This window comes from Nanorana parkeri, unplaced genomic scaffold, assembly GCF_000935625.1.
Source record: "Nanorana parkeri isolate BGI_ZX_2015 unplaced genomic scaffold, ASM93562v1 scaffold8, whole genome shotgun sequence".
In the NCBI taxonomy this organism is placed as follows: Eukaryota; Metazoa; Chordata; class Amphibia; order Anura; family Dicroglossidae; genus Nanorana; species Nanorana parkeri.
In genome coordinates, this window is record NW_017306276.1 from 1,350,527 (window position 1) to 1,369,198 (window position 18,672).

Below are 18,672 nucleotides of genomic sequence, written 5' to 3' on the forward strand. Positions count from 1 at the left end.
AGAGAGAGAGAGAGAGAGAGAGAGAGAGAGAGATATCTAGCTATATATATAATTAACATTTAAGAAAATTATCTTCCAATAAGATTTGACCAAAAAGATTTTTGTCTCCATGTTTCTAAAACAATGATATTTATTAGGTGCTGAGGTCTGCTGGGTCTGATTGCTACATCTTTCGATGAGCTTAATACATAGCTGAAGCCAGCACATATGTTAAGATGCATGTGTCAATACAAACACAGTAGCCACTGACACACGGCACAAAAAAGAGCTAAATTATTCAAAGCAAATTGTAGGATATTCAGACAAGGTCAGTGGGCTGTGAGGGTGGATGTCGTACACATATTTACTACAAGATTCTCCGCGGCACTCCTCCATTGTCTCTGAAAGTGAGAACACAGATGTAAAGAAAATGCGTCGTTTCTGGGTGATCGCTCCTTTTGTTCTTTCAATGAAACGTGGATTATTCACTCCTGGCTGCACATAAATGAAAGTAATTTGGCAGCTCAAAAAAAGTCACTGAGAGGTCTGTAATATTGTGAAGAGTACATCTCACATAATCATTGTTTTCCTGAAAAGCACAATATTGAACTCATTCTATGTGGCCTGTCTCTCTGATGTGCTTTTAACATAAAGCTACTTAGGTTTAACTGTAAACAATCAATAAGCAATGAGTCCGGCAGTTACCTACCACTAGAATTTTAATCTCTTTTAATGGACTCCAGATAACAAGGGCTACAATTGAAGTTACAGTGCGAGAACTGATCATTAAATGATTTATCCTTCCTTTTCACATATGTGGAAATCCGATTATGTCTCTTAAGACTGATTCTGAATGACTCTTGTCGGCCATCTCCTATATTAAAGACCTATTCACACTTCATAATAATTTCCTGCATTTTGCTACATAAAAATGTATGTCAAGTAGAAATCTCATTCTTTTCTATGTGGATGATTCACATCTATGCTCTGCAGTTTAGTGTGAAAGACAAAGGAAGACTCCATGAACCCATTCACACCTACATGTGAGAATTGCCATTAGAGCTGCATAGAGTAGATCTTGGTATACACCAAGACTGAGGCGCACGCACATTCGAGCGCCGCCATCTTGGTGTATACAAACATCTACTCCAAAATGGTGGCATGCATGCACAGAACGCTCATACAGCATGTGATGTCACAGTCATGTGACGTCATACGCACTGCCTCCAAGATGGCGGCGGGCATGCGCAGAACACGTCGGTGGCAAATATGACCGCCGGCGTGTTCTGCAAAATGAATTTATGTATGCCGAATATCGTTTTAGTATATTCGGGCATATATTAAATTTGTTATTTCGGATTCGGACGAACCGCTGAATCAACTGATTTTCGTTGATTTGCAAGTTCGTCCGAATCCGAATGCACATGTCTACTTATTATTATTGAATGAACAATCAGGTCCTGGGAAGATCCTTCCTTCTACAGGATAAGCCACCAGCACACCAGGGTCCACTTTATCTTCCCGTAATTCATTAATGTCAGATAAACATGGTATCGAATATAGATGCAACGTTTCGGAACTGTATATGCTCCCTTGATCAGGCAAAGGAATATGTCATACTTTCCTTTGTTTAATATTTAAGTTAAATATTAAGTTACATTTTTTTTAAATGGAAATTTTTGCAGTTTTTTTTAACTGACTTATTTTAGCATGCGTGTGTTAGTTAAACGTACCAAAATACTATACGTGTTCTAAAAAATATCACACCTAAAACAGAAAGACTGTGGGGGAAATTTATCATAGCAATTGCGAGTGTTTGAACTTGCATGGAATATATTTGCACCAGATTTATGCTGCTACTGTAATGTTGTTGATAAATGAGGTTTAATAGCCTCCAGGAAAGAAGACTTCTAACTTCAGGCAAAAAGCTTAACTGTCGCTTCTTGAAGAACGGGTCATGGGGACTTCTTAAGTTGTGATTGTTTTCTTAGGTGATGCGCCAGTTTCATACAGCCGCAGAACAAGTGCAGATGAAAACAGGTGCAAAAAACATGCAATTGAAAAAGTAGTGCAAGCTCAGGGGCACATATTAAATGACAGATTTGCACATGAAAAAATGATCTAAGAGGCTAAAACTGTGGCAATTGCTTTGATAAACACCCCCCTTTATATTTTAAGGGGGGAAAAACAAAATAAAGAAAGACAGCCAAAGAGCTAACAGAAATAGTGGCAGCCGATAAAGCTTCAGTTTCAGATAGATTTGTGTCCAAAATGGGATTTACTCATGTCAGATAACCAGAGAAACTGAATAATTAAATTAAAAACCTACTCAATTAGAATGAGCAGGCTTGTAACATATCTATTGAGGTTACATGGTAAGGTAGACACTAACAGGCGTGTCCCTCTATACGGGAGGTGGATCCTGATCAAAGTCACAGGCGGCTTAGGTATAAAGTGCAATCCAGAGATTTTCTGAAGCTCTTCTGACATCTGTCCTCTTATTTGGAAAAACATGCTAAATGAAACCAAATATACTAAAGCCTTCTCAAGAGAAAATCCAATCAAAGGATCTTAGAGTGTTCAGACAGGGACAAAATAGCTTGTAAGCTAATCATCTGGGAAAATTCATGTAAATCCACCGCCTGTTTCAAATATTGAACAAGTTCTGGGGAGGGAGGAACAAAATCTGTTTCCTCCACTTGAGCTATATGATTAAAAAGAGCACCAATCACCAATGCTGATGTAAAGTCATTTGAGGGGAATATGTGGGAGGACTAGGTACTGCTAAAATGTCTGATACAGTGAGAGTTCTAGTTTATATTTTTAACCTGTCACAAACCTGGGCTATTCAAATTGTGCAAGTGATCCAAAAATGCAAAAGCAGAGAAATTAATGTTGAAACGATAAACAGTACCAGGGTTATAGGATACTGAACTGATACAAATTAGGGATATTCAGAATGATACCAGTACAGATACTTGGAATTTTCATGAAAACTAGCAGGGTTGCAGCTGGCACCTAGCTCTGGCACTCTATCACTGTCCTGAAATCATTAGTCTGTATTGTTTTAGAAAAATTACAAATCTTAACTTTTCTCTTGAGTCTCCCTATTTGTCAGTGGAGACTCCTATCACATTAAAAGGACAAAAAGGTGGGTTGGTAGTTGAGGTTGGGGGAGACAGTTATAATTCTTACAATGGCTTTATTTCATATTATAATTTAAATAAAACTTCAGAAGTAAGCATTGTCACAAGTCCCAACCATTTGGATGACATTTCTGGTCAATCCTCCTCAACACGTAAGATGTAAGATAGACTAATTCTGTAAAGTTGGAGTATCAGGCAGGCAAGCAAGCTGGCCGCCCCGGCCAACCTGTTTGTAAAGCCACACATGCACATTAAGATTATTGGGTCCTAAAGCCAGGTCTTTTGGCAAAACTTTCTCCCCTAAAGAGCACCTGTCATCTAGCAGTTAACATAACAATTTACAGAAGGAGGGTACAGAATTAGGTTATGTCAAGCTTAAAGTGGACCTAAACTGACCAAATTTAAACTCCCTAAACAGTTACTTTCAAGGTATGCCACCTGTCAAGGATGCCAGTGAGCTTATGTCAGGTGACAACTGACATTTGAAGCCGTCAAGTCGTTGGTGTCATAGCTGGTTACATGTGCAGCACCATAGCAACTGTATTCCACATAGATGCTAAGATGGCACCTTCCTTGGCTGTAAAGGATGTAGTTCCACTTTAAGATATTAGCTAAATTAATGTACTTTCAAATCTTTTTGCCTGTGAACATGGTAGAACTAGTAGATTAGGCTGAGCTTATTTCAGCTCTCAACTGAACTTTCAAAGGGGTTGGTGTCATAGCTGATCACATGTGCAGCACCATGGCAAATACAGTCAAAATGGGAAAAGTTGGCTGTAAAGGATAGAAGGGTAGGAGGTTGTAGTTTTGCTTTGAATATACTGGAACGTGAAGCTTTTCTTTTATGGAAGAAAACCTTCACAAGAAAAAAGGAAAGACAGTGTTTGTAAAGCTGGGAAGGAAGTTCACAAAAATCTCTTCATTATCTAACATGTTCCATTAGGTCTGCACAAGTTGCTAAAGCATTGTGCTCAAATGGGTAATGAAACGTTGCTGGAAGCCATATTGTCTGTATAAAACATTCTATAGTTTCCTGAAGGTAACAGTGTTGACATGTCTGTAAAAAATTAGTCAAGGCAACTGGACTTGCTGTATTTTTCTTGAAGACGTTTCACTTGTTTCTGGTTTCACCAGAAAGCTGGTTGGATGACCAGTGAAACGTCTTCAAGAAAAATACAGCAAGTCCAGTTGCCTTGACTTATTTTTTACAGATATAACATGACCTGGATGAATGAGAACCTTCACAGACAATGTTGACATGGATCCAATATTTTTGTCAACTTTCTATATAATGCTAAATTAAAATGATGCATAATGAACAAACCTTTAGCTCCACTGATGACGAGACCCAGTTCAGCACAGACTGATACACAGACGACTTCATGGTCATGGCCAGTCAGGACGGCCCTGGGAGCTGGGTAATCACCTGAAATATTGGAGAAAAAACATTTAAGACTATAAAAGTGTAGGACAGAATACACATAATGGCTTCATTGTTTTCTGGATAAAACCATAAAAACTTAGTTATAAACATTACATTTTCCTATAAGAAAAAAATACACGCAATTTTAGTTATTAAAGAAAACAGTTTTGATATTATTTATAAATCACAAGCAGTAACATGATAAATATATGACCCCACAATCTGCTAGCTATACAGAAGCAAAAAGCAAATAATCAAGTTGCCAGACTATCAGTAATGCATTCATTGCTTTAGAAACATAAATATATAGCATGGAAGCTGTGCTTACTTGTGACTTTAGCAAAACATTTACACTTTAAAAAACACGCTCACCTTTGAGCTATAAATAGCACACATCTTTGGGAAAAATTACCGGTATGCAAAATACATAATTTACCCTGTTTTAAGCACCCACTTGTTTTATAAATCCCCCACCCAGCCCATGTCTGTGTAAAATGACAAGCATGTTTAATTGCTTGCATTTACAGTACAGAATTAGTATCCAAGATCATAAAGGCTGCTGAAAACACAATAGTGGAAAAAAGACAATGTCTGAAACGTAAAAGGACAGAAAATGTTTCATCCTTCCAAGGGACAGATGCCAAGCACTGCAACAATCATTCAAAATTCTGCAACGCATACTGTCACATCCTAAATGATAGATGTAGCACAAGGCTAAAGGCTAAGAAACAAAAAGGGCTTCAGGTGAAGAGAATCTATAGGGAATTGAAACCTCATTGCAGCAAGCTTAACAAATTCAGCAAAAGTGTGGTCATCTAGATATACAGAGGGTCCGATGGGGACATTAAATACGCTGTATACTGTAATCTACTACACAGGAGCCGAGTCGTTCCTAAAACAGACATAAGTTTACAATATGCTTATATTACGTTTATAACATTATTATAACAAAACACTTATCTGTGAAGATGATAAAAGGATATATCTACATATAGATAGAGATCTATCTATCTATCTATCTACAGTATCTACCTATCTACAGTATCTACATATCTACAGTATCTACCTATCTACAGTATCTACCTATCTACAGTATCTACCTATCTACAGTATCTACCTATCTACAGTATCTACCTATCTACAGTATCTATCTATCTACAGTATCTATCTATCTACAGTATCTATCTATCTACAGTATCTATCTATCTACAGTATCTATCTATCTACAGTATCTATCTATCTACAGTATCTATCTATCTATCTATCTATCTATCTCTTACAAGACATCTTGAACAAGCTGTGTAATGCTGGAACCCAGAGTGATCATCCACAGTAAGAGTAACAATTTGTACCAGTGGTAGGTAGAGCCTTCCAACAAAATTCAGGGTCTACAAGGTATCTGCATCAGAGAGTGTCTTTCATAAAAAAAATTATTTTGTAGGACTTTCAGCAATGAATCACATTCAAGCCTACATTGGTAAATGACAGTCAGAGAATGAAAGTCTACATCTAACTGACTGCAGTGGGATAATACAGAGAGTTCTTATGAAGAACCATCTGACAGATGATGCCCACAATGCATAATGGTTCCTGGGATATATATATGCAATATGCAGGAAGATACAGCATCGCCTCCTAATAAGGCAAAGACAGCATTCCCTTTAGACATGGCAGTAATTCACGCTCAGAAGCTGAAGCCCACACCTTTGGTGAGTATCCTGTTGGAAGGAGAGTAATGAGAAATGTCAGGTGAAGTCCCAGGATCAATGGAATTTCAGACACAGGGGACGGAACATGAATAGCATTGATCCTTTTAAAGAACACCAGTCAGAGACTGAACATAATGTATTGCACAGAAAGGCTTTGGAGGATAAGCAGGCGAGTCTGATATACCTACCTGACAAAGAATTCAATCAGCCTTGTAGCAAGCGATGCCTGCTCCCTCTCCAAGCTCTCAAGGCAGAGGCTGCTTCCAATTAAAGTGTGCAAATTAATTTTTATCACTTTCAAATTAGTTTCTGTATTTGTGAAAAGCTTGCTTTTCAGAAAAGGCTTTATGTTCGCTCCTTCTGCTGTGCCAGGGCATCATCTGCCAGTGACACGTCGGGTGAGTTATTAGCTCAATGTATGACACGTATGCTCTTTAATAGTTTAAGGCAGACGTTTGTCTTCCCCAAAACTGGACTGGAAATATCCTTCCCTGACACTATTTCTAAGACAATGGACTATGTGAAACAATGCAATGGTCAATGAAACAAAAAAAATAGTTTTACACTGCCTGATATACTGTAGCAATAGGAAAAATATGGTGTGCCAGTGACATTGGCAAATAGCTTGGAATGAATCAGGGGGCATCCATGTTCTGCATCAACCAGAACATTGTCAAAATGGCAGCAGAATCACAGACATTCCAGCTGCAGGAGAAGTGCGGTTTTGTACAGAAAACTATCAGATAAGGAAACAAAAAAACACTGTGTAGCTTTATCCATTCAACTCAACAGCTTTTATTAATAAATTACATTTCTTTTCCGATGCAAGCAGTGCATCTACCTAAATTTCATTTGATATCAATGTCATGCAATGTCCTGTACGGCACAGTTCAGACTGGGAGAGGGAGAAGCAGCACAAGAAGCCAACCGATCATGTTCCAGCCCCCGTGTACTAACAAAGAACGATTGATAACAGAGTGACAGAGAGATGAGCTAATCCGTCTGCTGCTGCTTCTTTTGCTGTCCAGTCACAGAATGCCAGCGTCAAGACCTATAAGTGTTTCTTAATTGCCGAGGGAAAAAAATCAGGTCTCCAACCCGCCCATATGTGTATTTCATTGTGTATTTAGCAATTTGCCTAGGGTTCAACATAGTATCCAATCAGCTTCTAGCTTTCATTTTCAAAGTTTAATTGATCAAGTTGAAGACAGAAGCTGATTGGTTACTGTGCACAGCTGCTCCCTATTCTGTCTGCTCCAGTTTTAGTAAATTTCCTCCATACAATTTACTTAACTCTAAATATGATCATATGGTCAGCCGGATCTTAAGATTAGATCATTTGTCTATATGGCCAAACCTTTTACAGATAATTCACTTGGCCCTTGATCTAACCTAAGATTTTATGTGGAACCACAAAAGTGAACTTGTTTATAGGAGCAATATATATCTAAAGCTACCCAATTGTCTTCCAGAATTAAGCTATATATGGGTTGATGTTGGTAAGTACTCATACAGAAGCATACTGTGCAACCAAACCACTTCTAAAGGGCAGATTAAGTGACTATAAAACCTGCAGGCAGAGCAGACAATTGTTAAAGCAGGACTCAGATTTATAAGGATTTCCTAGCAGTAAATGATTATCTCTAACATTGTCGAAATCCAGGAGACCTCTCCACTTGCACACATTTCCCTAGAGAGTCAGAGAGCATCACTTATGTGGACTTAAATGTCAATGTCTATTGATCATGGCATCACTTATTGAGACAACCTAAAGTTCAATATTCTGTTAGAAAACAATTTATCTTCATAAAGTGTTCCCACAATCACCGTGTGTCTGCCTGAACAAAACCTGACTGCTGTAAAACAAGAAAACCATTCCTATAGCCATGAATGAAAAAACCATTACAACACAGCTATGAAAATACTATCAATTTCCTCGTAGTAAGCAGCATACCTTCAAACTAAATAATGAATCATACATTTAATGAGTGCAATGAGCTCCGATGACAAAGAAAGTAAATAGAGAGAGGTTTGGCCAGGATACCAGTTAAGCACTTGTCCCTCCTGTCAATAGTGGGTGGTATATATTGGAATTCATGTGTATTTCATTTTCTCTCAATATTTAATTGTATTTCATAGTGAGGGAACACTTATTAGCTCTTGTATTACACTTGGATAATGTCTATTAAAGCACTTTTTTGGGTCTCCTATTTTCTCTACATTTTTCTCACTGTATGGACATGTTTATTACATACGTATGTATACTTCTGTTGATATGGTTTATTTTAGGATTTATTTGAAACTTACTGCATTTTTTTCTGACACAATTGTTTTCCCCAATAATATACAGTAGGTTTGTGATAATATTATATATCCTGTTTACATGTATAGATTTTGGTATCCACTCACTAAACCCAAGTTCAAACTATTAGGACTGCCCAAACCCTGGGTGGAGTATTTTTCTTTATTTTACTGAAACATTTCCTCATATTACACTGGGCCCTCTTACACAATAATCCTCTTAGCGGAAATGTATTGGGTATTTATAAACATTTCTACGGGCTTGAGTTGTAATCAGGTGATTTAATAAAGTATTCTATAGATCATTCAAACGTGTGACCTATAATGGAGTTACTTTTGTTTCTTAGGCCTCCTGCACCCGAAATGGTCGTACAGCATACATGTTGGGCATATTTATCTGCCGGGAAGTCACAGGTGTGGCATACAGCTGGGTGCAGCCAGCCTATACAAAATAAAAGACAAGCTTACTAAAGCAGTGGCTGTGTGGATATATATGCAACTTCCAGTGTTTATATGGGTACAAGGACTTTTGCACTGCCCGAATGCAGAGGGTCTGAGTTCAGGGCAGTGCATACGTCCTGGTGCACAATGGGATGTGTGTATATACCAATACAGCCGTGGCTTCAACCAGCCTGTCATTGATTTGTACAATCTGGCTGTACATCGGCAAATCCCAGGCAGAGAAATACACCCAGCATGTACATTATGTGGCCGTTTCTGTCTGTGTGCAACACGTCTTAATGTATTTTACAGTGTTTCTAAATTAGATGGTTAGATTTAGGGTATGTTGGCTTACTAAATAGAATGTAGGGTACGCAGGCCTGTTCTTCGTGCACTATTGGCCAGAGAAGAGGCCTGTGCGCTTCGAAAACTTGCACTACAATTGATTTAGTTAACCAATAAATGGTATTACCCCAAATCCAAACTTCTACTTGGTGTTGATGACTAACAAGGCCCACCACTACATTGTTTCTTAGAAAACAAACTGATACATATTGATCTTTCCATAAGCCCTTGTTCACATCCCTGCAATACAGGAGTGTGTGCAATGCTGCATGTGATCCCACATCATGGGCTGCGGTGACTTTATTCCTTTAGGACACCCCAACACGCCTAGCCACTGCATGTGTATTGCATTGCACCACATCGCATGGTAACTTATTACCTTGCATTCTTTTTGATTTAGCTGGGGAAGGCAGGTCAATCAAAGGAATGGGCTACTGCATCACAACACACCCTGCATCGCAGATGTGTGAACGGGGGCTTACAATGAATACCAAGATTTAATAAACATACCTCACAGCACTCACACGAAAAGTGAGAAAGATAAGTAATGAAAGTGTAAGGCTCTAAACAGATGGCTGGACAGAAAATTAAGGTAATCACAGTTGTAAAAATAAAGAAAGAAAAAAAAAGTCAAAAGCAGGCTGATTCCAGATTGAAAAGTTAAAAATGCAGCAGCAATAGACATTGAAAGTGGTAGGCCTCTCAGGCCTATAGATATGTGGTGGATTACAATGCAGTGCAGAGATGGAGAAGTTTACTCTTATTTTGATAAAGGTGCACTGGATCATCCAGGATTATTTGTCATTTTTGGTAATGCTGTCTGCTTAAGATTGCAATCCACTTGTCACCATAAATATTTCCAAATGACTATTCAACATCTGGATTTGTACAGATTTGGCCATAAACAGTTAGGGCTCCCAAAAAACTGGAAATCAGTCATTTCAGTTATAACGTACTTCATAAAGCACCATTACATCTGAACTGATGAGATACAGTAATCATTTTTGTCTGTAGATGGTGCCTTTGCAGGTAAAATTCATAAGCGTGGCTTTTGGTCCCAGCCAAACAAAAAGGAATGAGGAACAACATACTATGCTGATAAAAGGTTGGGTCTTGATGAGAAAATAATTCCTATTCAGAGCGAAGATATGAAAAATGTTGTTAGCCTGATAAGTTTTGTATGAACCTGTCAGGGATTTAATTACAGGAAAGGGTAGTGTTTAGATCAAGGGTTAGATCTGAACTCCAGGCAGATATAAAAGACACACATTAGTGCAGCTCTAGATGCATTTATACTTTAATTACTAAATTAAACATTGAATGGATTTTTTAAATGCAACTAATTTAAGTAGTGAATTTGACTTGGCATTGGCCTCTTATTATGCTCTGTACGGCAGAACTCAGCTTGGGAGAGCAAGGGGCAGGCATGTTGCATGCAAAGGTGCTGAGAAAGAACAAGCTATGAGATTTCCAGCTTCTCCTTCACTGTTCAATCAGCAGGCTGGAGATGGAGAGATGACATTATTATACTCTTAAATATAATAGAAAAAGTGGTTATAAATATTATAAATTATTAATCAGCACAACTGGATACAAAGGCGAACCTTTGGCCAGTCAGCAGCCAGTTAATGAATTAATTAGTATATTTAGTGGTTTCCCTGGGGTTCAGCTTTAAGTGTTAACCTGGCCATACACCTATCCATTATTGCTAGATGTTTTTTCGTGCCGTCATGGAACCCTCGTTCGATTACTGCTCGCATACCCCATCATGCACAGACCAATGTCGTTTCGATAATCACTCATTAGCATTACTAACTCACCGAAATTAGATGATCAACAGAACGGATTTTCATTTGCGTATGTGCAGTGTTCATGTTGCAATTTTTTTTTGTACGAAAACGCCACTAATCCATACATTTTTGTTCAATTCGAAAAAAGTTTTCCAGCCTCACCGATCGAGAAAATTCAACCAGGAGTCAAGTAAAAAAATAAAACGTTGGCTTATAATTCGAAAGACCATTCATGGGGGATTTCCGTATGATAATCGATAGATGTATGGGCACCTTTAGAATAACTGTTAAGGTGATGATTAAGTATTAAAAGGTTAAGATAAAGGGTTATCATGAAGGGTAAGATACATTATTGGGGTGCAGATTAAGTAGTGATTGTAGAGAGATTAAGTTAAATCTGAATTCTGGGGGACAAAAATTATTTAACCTTGCAGTAGGTCCCCCTACCCACTGCAAGTGCTTGTTTTGCAGATGATTGATAAGGTAAAAGACTCTCCTCTGCTGTCCAATGTCATTGGTTGTGGGCAGGCCCTTAGCAACTTCACGTACAATGCAGGACTGCTGGTCCTGCATTGTATGGGATGGTATCACAGATCTGCAACCAGTGGCTTCAGGGAAACGGTCGCATGAATAGGAGAAAGCCTACAGAAGAGAGCAATATTCATCATCCTCTCTTAAAAAAATTGAGTAGTTTACTTGCAGTGAGGGGATAAGGGTTCAGCTTGGGGCAGAACTGAGTCTTAGGCAAGACTAACAGTTATGGAAAGACATAATGTCAGGGAGATATTTGAGCACAAATCAATGAGTGATCCATTTCCAGTTTAATATAGAAAGGTTTCTGTATAGAATAACAATAACTTTAATACATTTCACTTAAGCGTTATTAAATTAACTCTGGGAACACAGAGTTTTGTTAATAGCCAATAATATGATTAATGTCTTCGGTAACGTTCATCACTACAATGAATTATCTTAGGCAAGCTCATTCAGGTATGATGATTTATGTGCCCTATCATTTATATGTGCATTTTAAACAATCCTGGATAAAACTGTTCTGAACACACAACATGCATCAAACTACCTGTCATTTACTAATTGGATGCACTGAAGCCCAAAACAGATAATTAGTTGTCTCAGTTGTTTTAGAAGAAAGAAAAAATAATAGAAAAATCTTTAAAAAAAAAGAAAGTATAAAATCACATCTAACACCTAAGCCCAGTCAATTATAATAACCTATCAGGATTTTTCACATACTCCATAGTCTATCTCTAATCTGAACCTCTAGATGACAGCTTCTGAAATGTAATCCTTTGCCGAGTGTATCATCAGTGAATCTTTTTTTTTATGCTCATCCTTATGATGTTAACTAATTGGATTTAACCTAGATTGTGCAACGTGCTATCATTTATTTTCCTCTAACAGGCTCTAGTTTGCTTGAAAAACCGTTGTTTAATTAAGCTGGTGAGCAGGCAGTGGAGTGTATATACACCCACCTCTGTTTCTCCATGTGTATATATGGAACGCTTATGTGCTTTAATACTCTATCAGCCATGAGAAAGGGATCTTAAGAGAGCTGGGACCATCAGAAAAGAAACCAAAATGCAAACACTACAGGGTTTATATATAAAACTCCCACCCAGTATACAGCACCACTACAGTGCCTCTAGATGGCGATGAAGAGTATAGAAATTTCCTACACTCCTCAGCACCATCTAGGAGTGCACCGTATCCTATATACCTCATATTTCCTATACGCAGCACCTTCTAGGGGCGCACCATTTCCTATACTCCTTAGTACCATCTAGGGGAACACCATTTCCTCTACTGCTCAGCACCTTCTAAGGGCGCACCATTTCCTATAATCCTCAGCACCATCTAGGGGCGCACCATTTTGTTATACTCCTCAGCACCATCTAGGGGCGCATCATTTCCTATACTCCTCAGCACCATTCCCCATACTTATCAGCACCATCTACAGGCGCATCATTCCCTATACTCCTCAGCACATACATATGGTGCACCATACATACATATGGAAAATGTGCAACAAATTCCTCCATCTACGCTAAACTGTGTGGATGGAGGAAACTCCCACCGGGCCAAGCTTCAGTATCTTGCTAGTCCGACCCGCTGGCTATCAAAATACCTGAACAATGCTTGCATCCAATCAGATTGTTCAGGTATTTTGAGAACCAGCGGGGACGACTAGCGAGAAGCTGAAGCTCGGCCCACTCCTCCATTCACACAGTTTAGCATAGATGGAGGAATCTGTTGCACTTTTTCCATCTGACCATAGAAAATCTGCAGACAATCTATAGGTGTATGGCCAGTTTTGTAGACAAATCTGTTTAAGTTGAGGTCAGTCAAGCACAAGCAAAAGCTGGGTCAGCTGATTCAATCTTTACACAGATGCTCAAATGGAAAGGACCTATACACAGGAAAGACTTGTCTTACAATCCAAATGTATCTTATGCTATCATATGTTATGCCTATACTTTACGCTCATGCAATCATACAAAAACCCGACTGTGTATGAATATCAGACTAGGACTGACTGCAGTTTACCAAATAGGAAAATGATCAGGTGATTGCCATTTTTCTTTTCCAATTAGGCAGAGATAAAGTGATGCTGCACTCATTCCTCAATGGACAGCTTGTCATACATGTACTATACAGTTGATGCTCATATCAGATGACAAACCGATTATTTGAGGTTCTGAACATGCTTGAAGAGATGATCAGAAGCCACTGTATATGGGTATGTAGCACATCAAAAGCAAGATGCCAAGATTAAACAGCAAATAGCTGTTCCCCTAAAGAAGTCGTTTTTTTTTTTTTTTTTTAAATAGTCTTTTTTACAACATTTTAACAAAGAGGAAACATTCATGAAAATTCTCTGACACAAGTTTATGAAGCATAATAGAATAAAATAGAAAGAAGTAGTGATAATGACTATATACACATATAATAAAAGATAACCAATGGGAACCTACCATGAAATGAGCACAATATTGAAATTGACAATAAGGTTGAAACTTTAATTTGTTAATAGGAAATGATAATACTAAAACAAAAAAAGTAATCATGAGAATGGTGAGATTCTTGGTGGAAGCTACATTTTCTTTTTAATCCTAACCGAGTCTGCCAAAATGCTATTGTAGTTAGATAACGCAATAGAAGCATTACATGCAGCCCCCAATTCAACTTAAGCATCACACTTGGTTATCTTAATTTTGAACCCAAAACGGAAATCATAATTGACAGAATAAAGTAACCAGTAATGTACATAGGTAGCTTTAATAACATTAATATGCTATTGCTTGTAGTATCAACAACTCAAGGTACTAGAAAGCACAAAATCAAGAGAAGATTTGAGTTCACTTTGCCTCATTATTAACACCAACTTTGCCAAATTTACAATAAAAGAAAATAGAAAGCTGACAAATTATATTAACTCCTACAACGGTATTTAAAATTACAAGCCCATGCAGGATCTCTTAGGTATGATGCAATGCCAGTGTCAGTTCCATATGGTGCTTGAGTATGCAGTGTTCTTCACTTATTTGTACAATAGCCATCAGTTTATGTAAATCAACAAGGGCAATAAATGTTACCTGCAACATAGGATGCTAGGAGAGACCTGCGGAGACTTATTTGGAAACTGATTGGAGGATAGTGGGATGGATGGAGGGATAGATGGATAAATAAAGTTGAACATCTTTGAGAGATGGCACACATAACTTACTGTTATTTGGATTGTCTCCAATGATATGGTGTCTCCCACTCCAGTACCACAAAAGTAGTGTGGCATCACGGGATCCTGACACAATATAGCAATCGCCACCAATGTATGACTCAGACCTAGCCAAGCAAGTGACTACATCCCAGTGCCCGAACACGATCTGTGTGAGCTTCCCTAAGGAGAAACAGAAATAGCACACAATAAGTGTTATGCTGAGAGTGAAAGGTCAGGTAATACTGATTTTTCAAGCATTGTAGGGACTCTAGTAACCAGTAAAGTAAAGAAACAAAAGCACTACAGAATGAATATTGGTACTATGCCACATCAAGTGTAAGATACAAAGAAAAAAGGTCAATGAGGGTACCCAGTGAAAGCTTAGTTAGCTTGCTTTTGCTGTCTTTCTGCTGAAAAATACATCAAAGGGACTCCTTTTAAAAGTGAAATACCAGTCAAAATACTTGTTTTTTTTAATTGTGCAGATCTGGGAAAACAGACAGAATCTCCTGAGGAAGTGCTGCTGGAGCACTCTGGAAATGTGCTTATACTTTTAAGTATGAATGTTGCATTTTAATAAAATTGAGTTATATTACTTGCACTATTTTACACTTTTGCTCAGCAACATCGCCGAGTCTGACAGCAATACATGAAGAGATCTGGGAACACTTTTTCTGAATTGGATGGGACATCCTGAGGGGATTATTAACATATGCTTGATATGACCTGTCCATAATTTGGAGGTCATACTCTCTGGCAAGTGGCATTTTCACAGGTCTAGGGTCCAATGTGATGCAGAGTGACACAGAATACGGGTTGGAGGATTTTTTCACATCTATACACATTCCCTCATTTTGCGGGTGTTTTCGATGCTTCTGTTTATCGGCAATAATTTTGGAGCACATTTTATATGCAATTCACAATGATTTATATAGATGTCTTTTTTTTAAAACTGAGAATTGGATTTGATCACCGTTTTCTTTTTGCATATATCTACAAGTTAATTGCTATTTGCCCTGTTTGTTTATTATTGTAGTGTAGTAGTTATTTTTTTAGTTTATTATTGTTGTGTTTTGTATTGTAGTGTATATTTATACGTCAAGTGCTACCTTCACTGTTTTTAAACTTTGATTTGAGAATTACCTGTTTCTGTTGAATATACCCTGAAGCTTTTGTCCCAGAATCCACAGATAAGGATATAGCGATTATCAGCTGTGACCACAAAGCAGTGGGCATTGATCTGAATGCTTTGATCCACCAGGTCAGTGATCTGACGCTTGTTCACTCCAGAGTTGTTGGCTAAAGAACGTAAATCAAAACAAACATTTTACAAAATGTAATTATTACACCACCGTAGTAATGCTCAGTTAAGCTGCAGATTCTGCATTACTCCAAAAAGTAAAAGACACCGGCTGATAACTTGAATGTTTTGTGAAGCCAAAGATATCATGAGATCTGAAGGGATTCAACATTTTTCTTTAGATGCAGCATAATCAACTGCTCAATTTACATATAAAGTAATTATATTTTTCATTTGCTATTTATAGTAAAGACATCTATTTGGTTGGCCAAACCTGCATTTGTGGGAAGACAAGATACTGAATACATCATCATACCATAGTTTTCATAGGCCTACATTTTAATAGCAGTAATAGAAGCGAATACACATCTGAACAAATGTATATACATTAACAGCAAATCATAATGGTAACTAGGCACAATGATATGAAGCAATGAGACCGGCTTCCTGAATATCTAGATGTTGGTCGCTGTTCAGTGATTAAGCAACTACTTTAGGGTTCAGTTAAGACTACGTGCACATTCACACTATGTATTGCATTAATGCAACACATTATCATGCGTTAAGACCACCAATTCATTTTTATGGGCTGGCAGCACACATTAACACACTAAAAAAATGGACATAACCGCTATGTTTTTTAAAAATGCACACCACAACGCATGTGTGTTGCAGTGTGGACGCTTTGCACACTAATGTAACAGTGTATTGGGGTGCCGTTCAAAATGCAGTCTAGAGTAAACATGAACATTAGTAACTCACAGACAGATGTGTTTTCCTGCTGGTGGCATTGAATGTGGTTAGTGCACTGCACCATGCACTAGTGAAATTTGCATCATTATTTAATTTGTTTGGGTTAAGGGAATATGCCAGCTCTAACTTGATCCTGCCAAAGTCAATAGTTAGCTGCTGCTGCTAAAAAGCTCCAGCAATGCATCAGACATTTGCTTTTATTTTTAGTCTTGCATCATGACTTATCACTGTATCTTGTACCATAAACGTGAATGGAATAATATGATTGGCTTGTAAGGTCATGTTCACCTTTGTACTTTAACTAAAGAAAGCAGATTGGGATAACAGAACACAGTACATACCAATCAAAGAGTCCATCTCAATAGGGAGATGGTGAGCTTGGTCCAGTGAGTAACCGGGTGCTCCTCTCAGGCCTGCAAACAAAATGGATATAAATCAATTAGTGATATACAATGGATGTTTAGTAATCCATGAATGGGCACACAAGATCACTAACTTTTTTTAAACAAATCTAGATAAGACTACCTGACTGTACAGATCAGAACACAATAATGGGACAAGTGGCTGACATTTCTACAGTTATGGTCAAAGTAATACTGTGTATCTGAAATGCCTGTACACATCATACAATACTTTGTTAAACTGTGTATGACCAGAAAAAAAAAACAAAAAAAAACAGAAGAGAAAGGTAGCAGTGACTCATGAAGATCTGCTGTATTTATTTATTTATGATGATATATTACTAAAACTAATTTTTGCACCCAATACAATAATGCTGCTTTCCGTATTGGGCAGGTCCTTAGAAAACATTGGGGAGTCCTAAAAGAAGATCCATTCCTTAATGGATCACTCCCTAGGGCGCCCAATTTAATCTTTCGCAGACCCAATGACCTGCGCAGACAAATAGCCCCAAGCAAGATCAAGACCCAGAGGGGTTTATCTTCTGATCAGGGACTATTTGGCCAAACGGGGTGTTACAGGTGCAAAGCACCTAACTGTGGGGCCTGTGCCTACATTTGGCACAGAAAGAAAGTAGTTGAGGGACCCAAAGGGGGAGTTTATGATGGAGGCGCTCTGTTTTTCTTTGTATTTCCCAGATCAGAGGTCTTTTTGACTGGTGGGAGCTGCCCCATCTGTGTTTCCACTAAAAACGTCCTAATTGGCTATCCTCTCGTAACAGGCGGCGCCGGTATTTGCTTGGCTATTGTGCTCTATCTTTTATAGCATTGCATTGTATAGTTTATTTTCTACCATTAGCACATAGGAAGAGTGAGCATAACTGACAAGAGGTGTCTCGTAGCTGTATTCTAGTCCTGAGTGTTTGTCTCATGGGAGGGCTGAATGCCAGACACCCACTGTGTGATCAGAGACCATGGAGCTTACTCTAAAGAAACAGAACTCTGACCCAAAGGAAACACAATTCCCTAAGTATTAGTGCTAACAACAGAAGATAAGCTACCACAAAACGGCATTGTGTTAGTGCATGCTAAGTGAAAAACGTCAGACCACGAATATTTCAGGTGACTACACAGTCACAACTAGTGCAGAAAGTAATTACAAATTTATTTCAAAGCATGACTACTCAACGTTTTTACTAATGCAATGGAAACACAATACAATTTCCACTGATGTCATTTTTTGTATTCCTTTTCTTCTATTTCTAAAAGATTTCTCCTCTTGCTTGTAAACAGATTTCATTTTCACTAATGAGCGTGCATTAGGTTTAAAACCAAACTGCACACACGTTTC

General features: G+C 38.1%; 1 protein-coding gene across 4 annotated transcripts in view; it reads right to left on the reverse strand.

Annotated features, from left to right (window-relative positions):
- Positions 1-18,672, reverse strand: part of NBEA (neurobeachin) — a 553,993-nt gene that overhangs the window by 5,852 nt on the left and 529,469 nt on the right. For all 4 annotated transcript variants that reach the window (XM_018554206.1, XM_018554199.1, XM_018554191.1 and 1 more), the window contains 4 exons: positions 17,265-17,336; positions 16,014-16,169; positions 14,880-15,050; positions 4,450-4,551 (listed from right to left, as the gene is read on the reverse strand). In XM_018554206.1, coding sequence (XP_018409708.1) covers positions 4,450-4,551; positions 14,880-15,050; positions 16,014-16,169; positions 17,265-17,336 — 501 coding nt within the window. The remainder of the gene's footprint in view (positions 1-4,449; positions 4,552-14,879; positions 15,051-16,013; positions 16,170-17,264; positions 17,337-18,672) is intronic.